The sequence below is a fragment of the Saccharomycodes ludwigii genome, chromosome III, assembly GCF_020623625.1.
Source record: "Saccharomycodes ludwigii strain NBRC 1722 chromosome III, whole genome shotgun sequence".
In the NCBI taxonomy this organism is placed as follows: Eukaryota; Fungi; Ascomycota; class Saccharomycetes; order Saccharomycodales; family Saccharomycodaceae; genus Saccharomycodes; species Saccharomycodes ludwigii.
Genome location: NC_060202.1, coordinates 923,304 through 942,935, shown reverse-complemented (window position 1 = coordinate 942,935; position 19,632 = coordinate 923,304). Strand labels below are relative to the sequence as shown.

General features: G+C 31.8%; 6 protein-coding genes and 1 non-coding gene across 7 annotated transcripts; 3 read left to right on the top strand and 4 right to left on the bottom strand.

The window, feature by feature from the left end:
* Positions 1-166: 166 nt before the first annotated feature.
* SCDLUD_002660 lies at positions 167-239 on the bottom strand. Its single transcript has one exon. It is a non-coding gene; the product is annotated as a tRNA-Met (tRNA).
* A 991-nt stretch (positions 240-1,230) lies between these two features.
* Positions 1,231-2,304, bottom strand: ATG16 (Atg16p; the record flags this gene model as incomplete). The annotated part of the gene is made up of 1 exon (XM_046081574.1): positions 1,231-2,304. The coding sequence occupies one exon, from the start codon at positions 2,302-2,304 to the stop codon at positions 1,231-1,233; it is 1,074 nt and encodes a 357-aa protein (XP_045935109.1).
* Positions 2,305-2,682: 378 nt separating this feature from the next.
* On the top strand, positions 2,683-5,079 carry CVM1 (Cvm1p; the record flags this gene model as incomplete). The annotated part of the gene is made up of 1 exon (XM_046077356.1): positions 2,683-5,079. The coding sequence occupies one exon, from the start codon at positions 2,683-2,685 to the stop codon at positions 5,077-5,079; it is 2,397 nt and encodes a 798-aa protein (XP_045935108.1).
* Positions 5,080-5,372: 293 nt separating this feature from the next.
* DUN1 (serine/threonine protein kinase DUN1) lies at positions 5,373-6,914 on the top strand (the record flags this gene model as incomplete). Its single annotated transcript, XM_046081573.1, has 1 exon — positions 5,373-6,914. One exon carries the CDS (start codon positions 5,373-5,375, stop codon positions 6,912-6,914), a length of 1,542 nt encoding a protein of 513 aa, XP_045935107.1.
* A 115-nt stretch (positions 6,915-7,029) lies between these two features.
* On the bottom strand, positions 7,030-10,341 carry POL3 (DNA-directed DNA polymerase delta POL3; the record flags this gene model as incomplete). The annotated part of the gene is made up of 1 exon (XM_046077355.1): positions 7,030-10,341. One exon carries the CDS (start codon positions 10,339-10,341, stop codon positions 7,030-7,032), a length of 3,312 nt encoding a protein of 1,103 aa, XP_045935106.1.
* A 780-nt stretch (positions 10,342-11,121) lies between these two features.
* Positions 11,122-11,781, top strand: HLJ1 (type I HSP40 co-chaperone HLJ1; the record flags this gene model as incomplete). The annotated part of the gene is made up of 1 exon (XM_046081572.1): positions 11,122-11,781. One exon carries the CDS (start codon positions 11,122-11,124, stop codon positions 11,779-11,781), a length of 660 nt encoding a protein of 219 aa, XP_045935105.1.
* A 575-nt stretch (positions 11,782-12,356) lies between these two features.
* DNF3 (aminophospholipid-translocating P4-type ATPase DNF3) lies at positions 12,357-18,167 on the bottom strand (the record flags this gene model as incomplete). Its single annotated transcript, XM_046077354.1, has 1 exon — positions 12,357-18,167. One exon carries the CDS (start codon positions 18,165-18,167, stop codon positions 12,357-12,359), a length of 5,811 nt encoding a protein of 1,936 aa, XP_045935104.1.
* Between the last annotated feature and the right edge of the window lie 1,465 nt (positions 18,168-19,632).

Sequence of the window (19,632 nt, the reverse complement as noted above, 5' to 3'; positions counted from 1 at the left end):
TTGCTTATTTGTCATTATTTAAGCCTATGAATTATAAAATATTAATTATATAAGCTCTTAGTGATTTCATCCATATTATCTTTTATTCGACATTTATAAAAGTTTATTTGATAAAAAAAAAAAAAAAAAAAATGTGGACTGTCTAAAAAAGAAAATAAAAAAATTATGCTCCAAGGGAGGTTCGAACTCTCGACCTTCAGATTATGAGACTGACGCTCTTCCTACTGAGCTACTGAAGCTTAATCACGGATTTGTCGTAATATGAAACCAAGTAAACATATATTACAACCAACATACAGGAAATCTCCGTAATGGAAATTACCTTAATAGGAAGTCTCCGTAATGGAAATTACCTTAATAGGAAGTCTCCGCAATGGAAATTACCTTAATAGGAAGTCTCCGTAATGGAAATCACTTTTACAGGAAAACACCGTAACCAAGATGCCGCCTAAGGAACAACAACGAAATGTTGGAAAAGATTAATATGAACGTCAAATATAAATGTGAAAATAAATCATATATAAAGAGATGATTTATTATCAAGTTATTCATCAAAAGTATTTAAGTTATAGTTTTAAATAAATCTTTATTATATATTATTATTATATGTAAAGACCGAAATAAAACAAGAAATTAATTACCATAATCCGAACCCGTAATTATTACGACTAATCCTGAGTTACGCTTACGATAGGATTTTCTTTTTATTATATGATTTATTATTAGGCATATATTAAAACTAATTTAAAGAAAATAAGCTAATCAAATATGATTTGAGAAAAAAAAAAAAAGCATACTTGAGAATATTGCTAAATTAAGTTAAAAAAAAAATTGAAAATTACATCATATAAAAAAGGTAATGATTTACTTTAGATTTTATTATTATGTTTTGGTAAAGTGTATATGTTATTATTTTGTGATTAGTATTGATTAAAATTATATAAGGAACAAGCAACATAGTTTTCGTCTATCTTGTACGTTAATATTATATCCCATCTGCCGCAAAATAGAACTTAGATCTACGCCGTGCCTACAAACCATACAATAATAATAATATTTTCCACTAATCACGAAAGCTGAAAGTGTGACATGAAATAAAACTAAAGTATAGACTGTAAAACCTCTAAAAACAAAGATAAGTGTGTATATTGATGAAAATTAAATGTTAGAAAGTACAATGAAAAGCTAATGTAATATCTATTTATTCTTTTAAACTATGCACGTCGACAATTATACGCCTAAAGAGTGGTTCATTAAGTCTGCCTGTTGTTGCGCTTTGGCCATCCATCTGACAACTAGAGCCTCGTAATCCTTTTTCGATTTGTCCAATTCTTGTTGCAATAAGTTATTTTCGATAGTAAGACTAACAATCTCGTCATGTAGTTTGTTTGAATTTTTTTTATTAACCACCATTATCTCTGTTAAATTTCGTATTTCACGCTCTTTATCCAAAAGTTCCTCTTTACAAGTGTCCACAAGTTTAGTTAATTGCTCTGTGTTATTGGTGCTTGTGTCCATATCATTGCTCATACCACAATTAATAATATCTTGACATACACGGTAATTTTTGGGCTTTGCAAATAAATTATCCCAATTTTTTTCTATCAAATCACGAGCTTTTAAAAGGTTTATAAATTTATAGTCTATTTCATTAGTTATTGGTATTTTATCATCATTTTCACTTATAATATTAACACTATTATGGACACTTTCATTAACACTATTTTTAGCTATTCTTGGAAATCCTTCAGTAGTAAATGGTATACTAGACGCACAACTCTTCCAATCATTATCGCTTTTAATATTATCATCATTTCGTTCATTCATAACTGTTGAAGGAGTAGGTGCTAAAGATCGTTGTTGATCAGAGGTCTCAAAATTATTAGTACTATCATTGTTGTTATTGGTAATAATATTAGTAATAATGGTATTTGGAGCAATAGCGTTACCAAAACTATTATCGTCTCCACTTTCTGATAAATCATCTTGTTGAGTATCTTTTTCGATCCTAGTAAATCTATGACTAATATTGCTATCACTAGCACTTATGCTGCTGTTCTCATTATTACTCTCGGAATTAATAAGCTTGCTTAATGCACTTAAGTCAGTTGTATCTTTATTATCACTGTCCATTGTAGTTCCGTTTTTTACAATGTTGTTATTGCCATCATTATCTAGTAAAAAACTTTCAGTTATTGATTCACTTTTTCTAACGCTCTTGTTGCTACTATTATCATGAAACTTAGTCTTAGGAGAAACTTCTAAATCAACAGCAGCATTATCATTAATATTGCTCTCAGACATACTGATTTTGTTTGGAATTTACTGTCACTTTTACTTTAAGATATTAAATTTTCCTTTCTATATGCAAAACTTAAACGCTTGAAAGCATTCTAACATAAATATTCCAAAAATAAAAAATAAAAATAAAAATAAAAAATAAAAATAAAGGGATGTCGTTATTTTTTCTACTGATATATCGCCCTTTTTTTTTCCAAAAAAAAAATAAAAAATACAAAATTACAAAAATACAAAAATAAGAAAATGACTATATATTTCCTACATTTCACTTATTTATCCGTTATTTTATTATATGCAATATTATTTTTCCAAACATATATATATATATATATATATATATATATCATAAAGTAGGTCAATATACTACACATAAAATTCGACATGTCAACTAATAACAATACTAGTACAGACCATGTAGTTGATCCAAAAGAACTACAGTGCCAGAAACAATCACAACAAGTAGAAAATCAAATTACAACTACAACAATGAACAACGACAATACCCCTATTAGGATGTTGTCGTATGTATCAACTGCAATTTCAAATAGAATGCCATCCATTTCATACTTTAATCACTCTTTATCTTTACCTAGATTTCCAGAGCTGAAGGAGAGTGAGCAGTTTCATTTAAATAAAAAATATGATCTATTAACTGAAAGTCAGAAAATTTTGTTAGTAGAGGAGGCCAAAGAACTGTACCAGAAGAATCATTCAACGTGGTATGTGTTTAATGAACCTATTGAAAGTGACGATAATATTAAAAACAACATGGAAAGAGAAGCAAATAAGGATAACACTATCCATACAAACACAAATACTAATTATTTTGCAGTTTATGGTACTAAATCATATGACTGTCCCATCCAAGTGCCTTTGGACAAATCTATTCAAGTCTTTATAAATGAATTAAACAAACGGCCTACTTCTACAACTTCATTATACCTGAATCATACAGTTATATTACCTGGCGAAACGGTAAAAAGTTTTTATCATGAACAATCTGTTTGGAGTAAAATAGCAACGGGATTTAGAAAGCATTATAATTTTGAAAATGAAAGGCATTTATATTTAAAAAAAAATGCTGCAAATACATGTATTAGTAATGATAATAGCAATTTTGCTAACAGCGGTGAGAAAAAAATTAAAAAGAGGAAGAAATTATTGGTAATTTCAATCGTTGGTAACTTGCCTGAATCATATATGTTGAAAACAGTTGCATCTTTACCACAAAGTTACGAGCTATCTGATAATTTCAATAAGGCATTATTGGAGAACAATTCAAACCTATTAATAAGTAATATATCGATAACTTCACCTTTGGATAGTATCGATTCCAATACTTGTTTCAAAGAGGTGAAACTAATAATGGATAAACATGCGAATAATTTTGCAGACATAGATGGGTTATTTTTCATCGGATATTATCATTCAGTTCCACTGTTATTCCAAACGGCGTACTACATTTTTAACAACTTTTATATTGGTCAGGCCAAACTCCCCCCCTCTTTGGGAATTTGGGGGATAGAGTCTTGTTTAAGCAATCAGACTCTTTTTGAACACTCTTCAGATAATGATACCAACAAAAAATTGTGGCAAAATTGCACTAAGCAACAGCAAGAGAATATTACTTCCATACATAAATTTGCTAGTTCAAAAGATTTTTTAAGTATAGTCGATTGGATATTGTACCATACAAATACTAAGATCACTTTAAGTTGCAAATTGTATGATAATTTTATGACTATAGGTCAAAAATTAGCAATAAATCTCAAGCATCCAAATATTATTAGAAATGTTTGGGTTGATTTACAGTATTACAATACCCCGTATAGATGGCCTAGGCAGTATAAGGATTTATCGCTTATTGAGGATCCAAGTGGTGTCAAAGTGGATGTCCCTTTACCAATAAAAAGAGTATTTGAAATATCGCTAATAAATGATTTGATACTTTCGTTAAATTTGGGTTATTATAATGAAGCAGCTCCCTTATTACATGTTATATCTCCCTTTTTCATTTCTAGATCATTTAATAAAAATACTATTCCCAATGTATTAAAAAAGCAACTTGATAAAGATTTTAAGGACTGGTTAAATAAGGTAGACAAAGAGCACACCGATTGGAAAGCGATTCAATCATTGAACAAGTTTTTATTTTCACACAATGATAATAGGGATGATGATGATGATGATGATGATGGTGTTGTACAGACCTCAGCTAATAATCTCACAAATTTATACGATTTGCTTCAATTCTTAGAATATATAAAATATCATAGGCAAATCGAACTGAAATCAGAAATCTATCATGATGAAAAAATGTATACTATGTTTTTAGAAAATACTTTTTTCACGGGTAATTTGATAGATAAGAAAAAACTGGAAATTTTGAATTATCCACCAACACAAAATATTTTTGTTAATACATTGCAATATAAAGTGGTTTGGGATTTACATGAATATTTATCTGAATTTATAAAATTCAAAAGTTTACCTATAGAAGAAGAAGATTTGGTGAATGGTCAATATTCTCTGTCTTCACAATTTATCTCAACTAAGCATAATACAGATTGTGGTTACAATATAGTATCAAAATATAGTTCACAAACAGGGTTTGAAAGGAATACGATTGAAGCTAAATATAGAGTTAATAAACTATGGCAAGAATATTGGGGATGGGATCCTCCAATAAAAGGTTTGAAACTATTGAAATCTATTTTTTCTATATTTGAAATGTATAAATCAGGTGAGGAACTAATCGATGATATTACTTTTGAGTAATGGCTACAATATAATTTCTTTTTTCTGAGAAGCAGCGTCTTTATGACTATTTCTGATGGGGTTTTTTTTTTGCGTGCGAGTGAGAAGAGGGCGGAAAATGCTAACACCTACAATTTTTTTTTTTTTTTGTTTTTTTGTTATATAAATCAGATGTATGCAAAAAAAAAAAAAAAAAAAAAAAAAAATAAGATTCCAATTCAAATCGCAAATTACTTCTAAATTTGTCAAATAAACAGCTCAAAAGTAGCTGGTAAAGTAACTTTCTCCAAAATAAAAGAAAATAAAAAAAAAAAATGAATATTAAAAGAAAATTAGATACCAATGAAGTTGATCAGCCTATTCTAGAACCACAGCAAAAAAAAACATTTTCCATTTATAAAGATCATCCTGAGAAACTGGCAAGTTTATATAATATTATTCCAGGTAAAGAAGATGAAATATATGATATTTTTTCGAAAAATAAAACCAAAATAGGTCGTAGCAGATCGTGTGATATAATACTACATGAACCGGATATATCTACCGTCCATTGTATATTGTATTGTATTCCTAGCAGTGCAGACCCAACTATAAAAGTTCTAAATATAATTGATAACAAAAGTAGAAATAGCACTTATATAAATGGGAACAAATTGGTCAAAAGAGATTATGTTTTGAAAAATGGAGATAAAATAGTGATGGGCAAAAGTTGTTCATTTATTTTCAAATATGCTAATGTTCCCATTAATGAAACGGAAGCAACTAATAAGAAAGACTCCTTTTTTAAAGCACCACAAAGTATCAACATAACTTCAGCACAAGAGTCTGGTGGCAGCACAAGCAGTGGAAACAGACAGGTGTTAGCTCACAAACAAATCAAACAACAGAGACCGATTTCCATTTTTGAGAAGTATATTGTAGGTAAAGAACTGGGTAGTGGTCACTATGCAGTAGTAAAAGAAGGTAAGAATAAGTTCACTGGGGAGATTGTTGCGGTTAAAATTTTCCACCCGCAGAAGACTAACGATGTTAAAAAAATGAATCAATTTAGGGCTGAAACAAATATTTTATTAAACATTAAGCATAATAATATTGTAAGGTTATTAGATAGATTTGTGGAACCAGTTACCAAATCTGCCGTTCAAACATATTTGGTTTTAGAAAAAATCAATGATGGCGAGCTTTTTGATAGAATTGTTAAAAAAACCAAGTTAAGGCAAGACGAAACAAAAGCAATATTTAGACAAATACTTGGTGGTTTAAAATACCTTCATGATAACGGTATTATTCATAGAGATATTAAACCAGAAAATATACTTTTAAACATTAAAAAGCGCTGTTCACTTCAGGAGGTGCAAAGTGGTCCCTGGGACGAAGACGAAATTTCCATAACTGTTAAGATTGCCGATTTTGGTTTGGCTAAGTTTATTGGCGAAATGAAGTTCACAAACACCTTGTGTGGTACACCTTCATATGTAGCCCCAGAAGTTTTGCTTAAACAAAATTATAGTAGTAAAGTTGATATGTGGAGTGCGGGCGTGTTGTTATATGTTTGTCTGTGTGGATTTCCTCCATTTAGCGAACAATTAGCACCACCCACTATGAAAGAACAGATTACCAATGGTATTTTTCAATTTTATTCCCCTTATTGGGATGATATCGAGGATTCTGTTCTACATCTAATTTCCAATTTATTAGTTGTGGATCCAGATAAAAGATTTAATGTTCAACAAGCTGTACATCATCCATGGTTCAATACACTGGCGGATGATAGTTTTAAAGTTAACAGAACAAAATTAAGCCAGGAACAACAGGTTCCCAGAACATATAGTGAATTATCCAAATTAAGCGCATAGATAGCTCATATATATTTTAAATTAAAATAACTTTATAATTTCAATATTTATCAAAAAGATAATAAATAATTTCAAAAAAAAATAAAAAAAAAAATAAAAAAAAAAATAATTTTCTTCACCATTTGCCCAATTCGATCACTTTTTCTTGTAATTCTTTCCTCGTCTTAACACGCATATAAAAAATATCGCAATTTTTATTTGAACATAAAACTTCATTGTGTAAACTACCTGAACAACGTTGACATTGAGTCCACAAACGTGAAAACTTTTCTTCTAAAGATCTTACTTTGTATAGAGCTTTAGCATAATATTCCGTCGTTTGATTTTGACACCCTTTACAGAGAGGACCTTCTCCCTTTTCCAAAGGTTTCTTACAATTTTTGCACGTTTCGACTTTCCTCATAAATCCCATTAGCCCCCCAGTGCTCTTAGGTGTGGAAATTTTGATAGATTTCACAACAAACATGGAAGTTGCCTGTTTTTCTCCAATAATAGGAGCAATTATACTTATAATTGGGTTTTGTAACTGATTATTTAGATAATACTTGGAGTCAATGGGAATATTGTTTTCCAAAACATACAATGGATCTTCTGCACGATTGAATAATTTGTCATTACCAGCCATAATAACATAATCAACACGATCACCCACGTTAGGACCAACCCCTTCCCTTTGTTTGATGCGATCAGCTAGAACTGCATGTGGTTGCGGATTCTTATAATTTGGTGCTAGTTTTTTTGAGATGATTAATTGTGCAGTATCAATTTCATTTTGCAAAATTCCATTAATGATACTATTGATATATACCAAAGCACCATCAACATCCTTATTAATTAAAATCATCTTCAATACTTTATTCATTACGACAGAAACCAAGGGACATGAATCACGACGAACAGATGCTAACCCTTTTTGGTCTAATTTATCGTATTTTTCTGGATTGGTCCAGTACAATCCAGCATATCTTTTCTTGTTGATCAACAAATAGGGGTAATAACATTTCTCAAATTCTAGGTTAATTGGATGCTTAAATAATGAAGAAACATATGCAGCTGCAGCAGTACCCAATCTCATGGACTCCTTTAAATCAGCGGTACCAAATTTCACCATGACAGAATCTGTGTCACCATAAACAACAACTGCATCATGCTCGTGACCATTTTTTATCGAGTATTTTTCTTGCACCGCATTTTTAGTTTTTAAAATCATTTCACGGCCAAATGAGGTAACCGAGGATGAGATTGCTAAGCATGGTAGCTTACCGACCGTAGCGCCGGTAAACCCATAGACGGAATTTGCAGAAATCTTTAAGGCTAATTGTCTACCATTCAAAACATTTTTCTTAAAGGGATCAGTTTCATTTTTCATATCTTTCTTAGCCCTTTTTCTTGCACCTAGTAATTCTTCTAAAATTTCAGGCAAAATACCCTTTTTAAGTTTAGTAGTGACAAAATAATCGCCATTTGGAGTTATAATATAATCCTCATCTTTAACTAAGTGCAATCTTTCCACCGTCTGTTTGTTACATAAGGTAGTGTAGCACAAATTGTGGGCCATCATAATACTTGGGTACAAAGAGTTAAAATCCAATGTAGCAATAGGAACATCGTAATACCCCCGTTTAGGTTCAATAACGGTAGCACCTTCGTATTGTTCATCAGACCCTTGGCTTGATATATTAGGTATAACCGTGTCAATAGTCAAACATTTTCTAAACAATTGGGAAATAACCTTTATTTGCTGACCACGAGTTAATAGATATGAAAATGGAACACCGGTAACACGGGCCATTTCCGTGTAATTAACCAAGCCCATTAGCCTTTCCAAAAGCCTTAGAGGCAAATAGGCATCTTTCAAACAGTAAACTGCTAGTCGCCTTCTAGTTTCACTATCACCATGATATAATGTTGTAATAATACTGTGGTGTACATCTTCCTTTTGTTCCCCCAAAAAATGAGCAGACACAGAATTCAAAGTGTAAGATCTTAATTGATACTCACGCTGGATGAATTGTAGTAAGTCAAACTGCAATCTGCCATCTATATTAATGGTTTTTGATTCTCTTGTACCATATGCCTTTGATGAGAAAACAGTTTCTTTAATTTCTTGTCTAACATTAGTTAATCTGCCAAAAAACGGGAACTCATTTAAACCCAAAGATTCTGCTCTTTGAACTAAATATGGTAAATCAAAATTAGTAGTGTTATAACCAATAACAACATCTGGATCTACTTTGACCAGAAACTTTTTCCAATGCATTAACATATCTTCCTCCTTCTCATAATCATAAATTTCCGACCCGGTGATTGGTAAACAAGTATTAACAGTAAAAACGTTTCTAATAAAAGGTTTGCTCTCGCCTGTAATAGAAACAGCATTGGCTATCTGTATAACAGGATCGATCGCAGGCTCCGGGAACACGCCAACTCTACCAGCACATTCAATATCAAAGGATAAAATTCGCAAAGGAGCACTCTTCGACCATTCCCCATCAGATGGATGGGCAATTAAGTCTTTGTAATTTACCTTGACCTCAATTTGACAGTTACTAACCCTTTCATTTTCAGGGATCAAGGTATAGTGCTCCCGGTTTAAGGTAATCCACGACATGCCAACAATCCCACAATCAATCATTAGTCTTAGCGGATACGCGATATTATCATAGGTAGTGGTACCACTACCAAACCAATCATCATTAAATGAAATATTGCCCCTTTCAAAGGCTGTTCTAAGTTTATTAACTGTGCTCGGTATTGGAGTATAAATTTTCAAAAAGGGTAATTTTTGTGCACCATTGTAGCCCCAAATACTATATTTATAAACAAATTCGATGGAATGCACACCACCTTCACGATCAAATGTTTTTTGTAGATATTCAACAAAAGAAGGGATATCACTTTCAGAAAAATTAATAGGAGCAGGAACATATAAATAGTGCTTAAATCCAGTGACATTGCACAAAATGGAATGGCCAGAGTCGGTAACACCAAAAAGTCTAACTACATAGGAAGTTCCATCGTCGTTTTGACCAGGCAAATTAGCTTGTTCTGCATCCAATTGCTGGAAAGAAATATCATAGTTTTCAGCATTAAAATCCTGTGGTAATTGGGATCTGGTCCAAACTTGTCTCTGGTTGCTTTGTTTTTTCATATTTTGTAACTCCTGCTCAAAACTCGAAGGTACATTTGCTGTTGTTTTAGAAGAAGAAGAAGAATTTTTTGGTTGATATCCTGAAGTTTTACGTGTAGCGAAATTATCTGTTGGTATAATATTCATGGAACTGATAGGTTCAGATAAAGTACTATGATCAAAACTTTTCAACTTTTTAGTATTGCTGAAAGTTGAACTTGATTCTTCGTTGACACCGAATTCAATCACATCATTGGCAATTTCCTGTGACACTTCATTAGCAGATCTTTTTGACATTATGTGCTTAGAACCACTTTTTTTTTTTTTGTTTTTTTTTTCTGTTTTTTTTCTGCAAATCAATGGAAAAGGTTGAATGATGGCAAAAAAAGAAAGGAAAAAAAAAAAAAAAAAGATGTTGCTAAAACTGAATAAGCGCTGAGTTAAAAAGAATTTTTAATACTCTCTGCGTAGTATAAAATATGTACCTATATATATATATATATTATTATTATTTTGTTTACTTTAAGATAAAGAAAATTAAAAGAAAAAAAGGGAATAACCGATATTAAAAAAATGCAAATAAAATAAATTAATCAAAAGTAAACATAAAATTATTATTCTTAATTTTTCCGATGGCGGCTGTCGTTTAAGATGACGAACAAAGAATCATTAAATATCTTTGCTTGTGATATAAAATAAAATGAGTTCAGTGATCCGTCCGTACTGCCTTCGTTTCTACCATTATCATCCTGAGCGATCTTGCTGTTAACGAACGTTGTGTAATTTTTTTTCTTTTTTTTTTTTTTTTTTTTTTTCTTTTTTCTTTATATATATAATTTTTTATTTCTATTTCCCCTTCCTTTTCTTTCTCTATTCATTAAGCTTTTCACCTATCAACGAAAACTTGTTAAAAAAAAAAAATAAAAAAAAACCAGTGGTTACTATTATTAATATTAGATCAAGTCAGTTCCTTTTTAATAAAGTCATATTGAAACTAGGGGGTATTTCCTTTTCCTTATTGCTTAGGTTCAATTTTGCCATCGTATTATACACATATATATAATTTCTCTATAGACTATGTCCACTGAAAGAAAATACACCAAAGAACAGGAAGAAATAACTTTAAAGGTTTTAAAGCATCCCAAACATGATTTCTACAAAATATTGGAAGTAGATAAAAGCGCAAATGAAGTACAAATAAAAAAAGCTTATAGAAAAATGGCAATTAAGTTACATCCGGATAAAAATTCGCATCCAAGGGCAGCAGAGGCTTTTAAAAGAATAAATAGATCTTTTGAAGTGTTGAGCGATAGTAACAAAAAGAAAATTTACGACCAATTAGGTGTCGATCCAGACGATAGACATGCTGCAGCAGCTAGTGGTGGTACCGGCGGTATGAGTTCAGGATTTTCCCCCTTCCCAAGAGCAGGAGGCCCAGGTGGTCCAGGCATGAGATTTGCATCCCCGGAGGACTTCTTCACACATTTTGCATTTGGTGGTGATCCGTTTGCTAATGCATTTGGCGCTGGTAGACCATTTGGTGCGGGAAGCCACAGTACTTTTCAAACCTTTTCATTTGACCCCAATACAGGTAGTTTTAGAGCAAATAGACCTACGGCTGGACAAGCTCAACGACAAAACCGTGAAGAACAAGAAAATGATTATTCACTATGGAGAGTTCTTCTTCCATTCCTAGTTTTTTTGCTTTTCAATATTTTTGAACGAATGATGCGTTAATAACAAGGAAAAAAAAAAAAAAAAAAATAATAATGATGATAATAATCGTAATATTAATAAATTTGAAATATAAGAATTATGGGATTGAATGTATTAAGTAGTTAAGTCATTCTTCTGTTCAAATTTTACGTTTTTTTTTTTTTTTTTTTTTATTTTTTTATTATATATATATATATATATTTTTTTTTCTTTCTTTTTGTATTACTAAAGACACTTTGTTTGAAAGATCAATTAATTTGGTTTAATACTTTTTTTCAATTTTACTCTTTTATTATATATATATATTTTGTATAATAATGTACTGTCTAATAATAATAACTTTATACACACAACTGAACTAATACTATTTTTTTATATCCTGAAATACGAAACTTGAAAGGTTTATAATGGGCCTCAGAATAGGCAATTAAAAATTTCGATGCATAATAAGGCTAATAAATTAAAAAAAAAAAAAAAAAAAAAAAGAAAAAAAACAATGACTTACCTAGTGGGACAAAAAAAAAAAAAAAAAAAAAGGATAAAAACGCTCTATAAAAGGAAGATACATATATTAATATTAATAATACTGTCAAAAATCACTCTAAATCATCCAATCTCTTTTGAATAATTGCATCGACATCTTCATTATCCTTTAACTTAAATCTCAGCTTCTTTTTAATGACTTTTTTTAATTTTTGAGTTTCTTTAATAATTGAATTCTTTTTCGTGGTGTCTAAAACTTTGGCTTTCTTTCTTTTAATCAACTTGCCACTAGGTAACATTTCATATTTATTTTCATCAAACAAACTGGAATTTAATGTAGAGGACGAACCCTTTAACTCACAATTACTACTGCTGTTATTATTTACAGCAGCATTCGTATTATCTCCATATACCAAACCGGGACTGGAATCATCTTTTCTTGTAGTGTCACCGTTGGCTTTAATAACTCTATTTACAAATTTCCCGGTATATTTACTAACGGTGCTTTCATCTTTATCCCAAGTCCATCCCTGTTTCATTTCACTAAAAGCATTCATTTCTATTTTTTTCCTTACTTCATCTTCTTGCTCCAATTGTGCAAAAATATCAGAATCACTGGGGAAAAAAATCGTTTGAAAAACCTTACCCAACATGCTTAGTAATAAAGGGCAAACGCAAATCAACAAAATAGATGCCCAAAATGAAATGTCTCTCCCAAAACGTTGATAAAATCCACCCAAAACATCATACATGAAATCGTCACTGTAGACTACTGGCAAAAAGCAACACCAAATCAACCAACCCCCACAACTAATAATAACGGACGCAAACGCTATAGATGATCTATTCCTCATCTCTAAGAATTGACATTTGAAATTAACTATGAAAACGACAACCGTGAAATTCATGAAACCAAGTGGGTATAACGTAGAGTCAGATTGCGAGGTAAACCCCCATAAATAGATATTCATAAAAGTTATCAGTACAGACGAACCAGCGGCTAGCAACATCCATTGAACAAAAATAAACAAATTAAACCCTTGAGATAAGCGGCCAAATGTATAAAGTTCCGGAACAGCAAGCAATGTTTGCGGTTTCAAATCCTTTTCAAACATACCAATACACAAGACTGGCAAAGAGGTAAATAAGGTATTGAACATAGATAATGACCACGATTCATAAAGCGATGTACCAGAAAACATAGTGTACCTTTGAAAAATCATTTGAGTCATGTAAAACAATGTTTCCTTGAAAAATGTACAAAGCACAAATTTTGAAGTTCTAGAATAATTATATCTCCCGTGAACGAATAACAATTTTAATAGAAATCTAAACTGTCCTATGGAGTAATCAGAAGACCTGGACGCTTGTAAACCTTCCTTACCTGCAATACCAACACCGATATCTGCAGACTGTATCATAGCAATATCATTGGCACCATCACCAATCGCCAGTGTAACTAATTTCTTATTCGTGTTCCTAATGCTGCTAACCATAAGTGCCTTTTGAGAGGGCGATGCTCTACAACAAATTACCACATCTGTTTTGGTACATAAATCAATGAAAACACCCATCATTGTAGAGTTTGTTTCAAATATACCCAAAGTCGAACCATCAATAACTACAGCACAATGTGCAACATTCCCCGTTTCTATTTCTTGAGAAACAGCCGATATCTTGGCCAATAAATTTTCATCATCATGGCTCAAAATAACAACAGTTGAATAGTCATGTATCAAGTTACACGAATAACCAATGTTGATGGCTGTTTCCCTTTTATCACCAGTTAACATCCACATTTTAATACCCGCTCTTCTAAGCTTCTCAATGGCCTCAGGGACGCCGTCCTGTAATTTATCTTCAATGGCAGTAGCACCTAACAAAATTAAATTACTTTCAATTTCTTCACCCACCGTATCCATCTTTTTAGCACGGTCAACTAAAGAAATTTTGGCCTCATGGTAACGTTTTGCCCATAATTGATACTCTTCCTCCTTAATCCACTTATAGCTATATAATAGGGTTCTTAAGCCTTGGGTCGAAAATTCATCGATGGCCTGTAACGTTTTTTCAATGACATACTCCTCGTCTCTTAATAATGCTTCGTCCCCAATGTAGTCCTCAATGGTACCAACATCGTCTCCAGCATTAATAAACGCTTCATTATAGCCTGTTTCTTTGTTGGTAAAGGCTGTTAAGGTTTCTATCGGTGTTTTCTTTAAGGATGGCGAAGAATATTGGGCACTTGATGAACCATTGGAATGGGCAATGGTGCCATTACTACTTCCGCTAGGTTGGTTACGAGAAGTTGTTGATAATGAATGTCTTTGTTGATATTTCTCAGTGATTTGCTTGTTTAAAGAATCGCGCGATTTCACACCAACTGCCTCAACTTCTTTTTTGGTCCTGTCAACATTATACAAAAAATCATTAATCGAAGTAATGTGGTCAGCTGCATCGTCTTCGAAGTTGAAATGTTCATCCTCATCGCAGTTTTTCTTGAAAACAGCAGATGACATACTGGCCTCGTTAAATGTTGAAGAAATTGGCCTATTATTACTTTTACTCCTTCTATGATGCATATTTGAGGAGCGACCATAATTGTGCCTCGATAAACTTTCTCTAACAGCCTGTAAAGATAAACTTGGTCTAGAAGCAATAAAATCAATTGACTTCGAAGAACGTGTGCCTAAACGTTGTTCCAATGACCTTCTTTGTTCTAAAAATACTTCAGCCTCATCTTTTCTGCGTTCTTCAGCAGCTCTATTAATTTCTTGAGTTTTTTCCAGCGCTAAAGCGTTATTATATAATCTCTCTAAAATAACGTTATCTGCCCCCTTACAAATTAGCAAAACTCTAGTAGGTTCTTTTTTCAATCGTACTATAACTGTCATTCTTTTTCTTACTGAATTAAATTCTATTACATTTAAAACTTCATAATCTTCTACAACCGATGGAGAGTCAAACCCCTCAGGATACGTTCTTATAGATAAGATGTTTCCATTTTTGTTAATGACGACATATCCCATATCCCTGGCAGCACCAATTAACGCTAGTTCATCAGGAGAAGCTGCTTGGTATTCAATAGATTCATTGTCATCATCACTACTAGAAGCTAATTTATTAGCATTTTCAGCAGACATTTTCTTTTCAAGTGGTTCTGAACCTCTGATTTTTTTAGGTACACAAGTATGGCACAAAGCTAATGATAAAATAAAAAATTTGGCTCTTTGAGCAAAATATGTATGCGGATTTTTTTGAATGTACATGATTAATTCAACAGATGATTTCAGCTCTGAAGTATGATCACGATTTCTGGTTAACAAGTTTTTATTTGCATCTTGGATATTAGTTTTAGCAGATTCAAGTGCCGGTGATATTTGACTGTCTTCATGGCTATCTGTAATTTCTAGAGTACTCTCTTGTAAATTGCCAGTATTTAATTTTTTAGCACCGGGAACTTTATTAACATTTCCAACATCAATTATATCATCTGTATCATGTTCTGCTTTATTAGCTTCTTGATTTTGCAGGGTTTTGTTTCTTGACTTACAAATTAAAGAAGCAATACTGGGTCTACCAGTGTACTTAATAGAGCTATTACTTTTATATTCAATTGAAGCTCTTCCAATACTTTTTCGTATCGTAGTTCTCTCAAGATGCTCACTGCTAACATTGTTGCTACTAGCAGAGTTATCTATGTGGCTGTCCTCCTTATTAAGTTTATAATCCTCGTCTTCTGTGACATCCGCTATGTATCTTGATTCTAAATCATGGACCCACGAAGTTCCGCAAACGGTAAACTTCCTAAATATCATCAAGTTATCAGTCAAAGTGCCTGTTTTATCACTGAAAACATATGAAACCTGGCCCAATTCCTCTAAAATTGTTGCCGTGCGCGATTCACACGAAACATCGGAAGGTTCATAATACATATCGATATCCCATTCCATTAATTTACTTTGCATGATTTTAATAATTTCCATGGTGACATACAAAGAAAGGGGAATCAAAGTATTGTACATTATAATAAACCCCATAACTGTAGGGGCTGAACCAGCATCGTCTTTCAACAAATATTGATACTTGTTGTTAATTATATACTTCTTCTTATTGACTTTTTCACCCAAAAATGAAAACAAAGACATCGAAGCCACAACTAAAACCATAAAAATAACAATATAATTGATTGCAGTTTGCAATTTAGGCGCCTTTATCCGGGGATTCTTAATAGCGTTCATCCTAATTTTGGTTTCCTCCCCCGTATAAATAACCATCCCAATAACATTATTAGTGTTTCTCAAGACACTTCCACGATAAACCACATTATCGGTATTAATAGGATACTTGTTCCAAGTGCCTGTTACATTGTCTAGCAATTCAATATTACCTTCAAAATTGTACAAATCATTATTAGGATCTTCCACGGTAACTTTAGCCGCAGTATTAACTAAGCCAGTAGCAGTTTGCATGCTTTTGGCTAACTCCAGATGAGGAAATTTTGTTTTCAAGTTGGTTTCTCCATCTAAAGCCATGGTTTCAACAAAAACTTCACTGTGCTCTCCATCTGATGCTATTAATAAAATATCTGCAGGAACCCAATCATCTTGATTTAGGTAGATAAAATCCCCAACTCTCAAATTTTTCCATTCTGTCTTGTGTAAATGTATATCGTGCCTGGATCTCAGGAGATTCAAATTTGTAAATTCGTCGGCTGTGTTACTCAAACTATTACTGTTTGTGTGCGACAGCAAATTCTTTTCATGTTGTTTCTGTTCCTGCGCTTCTTTTTTTTGAATATCCATGCTAGGCATTGATTGAGTACTGTTTTTTAAATTCAGCTTCAGCAAAGCATGTTCGTTACGATCCATATGTCTAAACAATTTGCGTGCCTTTTTGCTTAATATGTTATTTTTATGGCTTATCAAGCCTCTTTCTTGAAATTGGTTCCCCTTATATAATATCTTTGTTAGTTTATTGTTTTCCTGTTTGTCTAACTTATGTCTTCTAAAATCATCCCACACCTCTCTGGCCATGCTAATCCCCATAAATATACAAATCGGGATAATGGTAGTAAATGTACCAGTAGTTGACCATCCGGGGATCATTTGTAAGATGGCAATTATAAAGAAATAAATGTTAGCCAATTTGGAAAACTGTGCATAAAGCTGGAGTGGAAGGAAGGAATATATCGTATATCGCGAAGATGTGATAACGTTATCAATATATGGCTTCTTATGGGGCTGCCTTCTTTCGTCAATCAATAAATATCCATCTGTATGCAATGAGTCTGAAAAGACCTTTGAGTCCTTATCTAGCGCAACAGGTATTATCCGACCATTTTTAGAGGGTGGCAGTTTTTTTTCATTTAAAATTATATTTCTTAAATCAATCAACTTGTAAATAATTATTTTATACCATTTTATAATTGAGTCCGGCAGCACATGGTTTCTATTTGCCGTTTTGTTATCTAATGCTACTGAGGTGGGAAATACAATATCACCCACAGCAGGAGTGACATTATCATTACTATTATTTTCTACATAATTTTGGGAATATTCCTCCAATTCTATATCATTATCGTTCCTTGCACTAACAATACTGCTCTCAAGATCTTCTGATATGGTACTATTAACATCAACAGGGTTGATATCATCGTAATTTACGGTTGGGTTCCTAGCAATATTCACACTAGGTCTTAGAAAAGAATTGTGGTTATCTAAAACACTTGTCATGGTAATTTGATTGGCAGTATTAATAACATCGTAATCCTCTTCTTCATAATCTTCTCCCCGTTTATCGCCTTCTTGTGTCACTTTAACTTTAGACATGGAATTTATGTTGCTTGCCTTTTTTTTATATTTCTCGGTATTATTTTCAATATCATTTTTCTTATATTTAGAAAAGCGCGGCACAAAAGACATTAAAATTCAAATGTAATATGTATATGCTTTTATTTTCCTTTTTCTTTTTTTTTTTTTTTTAATTTCTATCGAATGTGGTTCTCGAACTCGTAGGTATTTTATAATAAATGTAAAATAGGAACAAAAATCAATCTATAAACAAACAGCGCCAAATCTGGTTTGCAATGTATGAATATGCCAACGGGAAAATGCAAAATAGACCAAGTTTGGAAAGGATCAAAAAAAAAAAAAGAAAAAAAAAAAGAAAAAAAAAAAGGAAATTACGCAAAAAAAAAAAAAAAATAAATTGGGGGGGAAAAAGAAAAAAGATAAATATAAATAAATAAAAAATTTGATATATCAGAATTTAAATAAAAGCGGCTTGCTTTTTTTATTTTTTTATTTTTTTTTGTTGTTTCCTTATCTGACCAATATATGTATAATGTCACGTTTGGTTTTCTCCAGTAATATTTTTTTTAGATTTATGTTTTTGTGATTATTGTTAACTTGGATATATATATATTTATATATCTAGGCTTTTTGTCTTTTTGTAATTGTTTCTACGGATTATTTGATTCTACAGGAAGTTATTATTAAGTGTTTTATATAAACGAGGCAAAGAACAAAGCGAGCACCACAGAAAGCGTGCATTGGGTGACGGCAATGAAGTTGTTTCTCATGAGCATGATTATTCATTTCTTAGTAAAAATATATTGCAGTTGTGCATTAACAATGTAATAACTTATAATGGAACAAAAGTATTAATACCCTGAAGGGATGTTCTTCTTGTTTTAATATATTAATTTAATTTAATTTAATTTATTTTCCATGTTCTATTTTTATTTCCTCAGGGAAAAAAAAAAAAAAAAAAAAAGTGAGAATCATATATATATATTCTTTTCCTTGGTATAATTCTTACAGAATTAGTTTTTATTAATTTAATGAATGTTAATATCGGTTTTTATCAATATGTCTTTGCTATGCTTAAATGCAATCAGCAATCAATAACGTATATCCCTCTTCATTTTCGTCTCCTTTAAATACTATTTGTTGGGGCATACGCCCACCGTATAAAATGCGAACTCGCTGCAAGACAATTGCTAGCGATGCGCATATTAATAATATCGAAGATAAGAATGAAATATAAATAACATCTATATAAATATATATGAAACACCAAGCACAACCCATAGAAAGGACATATAAAGAATGTCTACCTCAAGAAGTAAAGTAATAAATGAGTCAACCACAAAAAGTGCTACGCTCATACAAAGCAGATCATGATAACACTACTAAGATGAAACAACAATAAACAAGTTATAGTAATAGAAAGGTAGAGATTAACTACTCGACCAAGAGGGGTAATAACCTCAAGATAAATAACATGAAACAACAAATAAATTATATCAATGATAATAATAGATTAAGTTCGATCATTGATAAAACCAGAAAGGTATATAAAGGATTAGTTTCCAACCTTTCACAA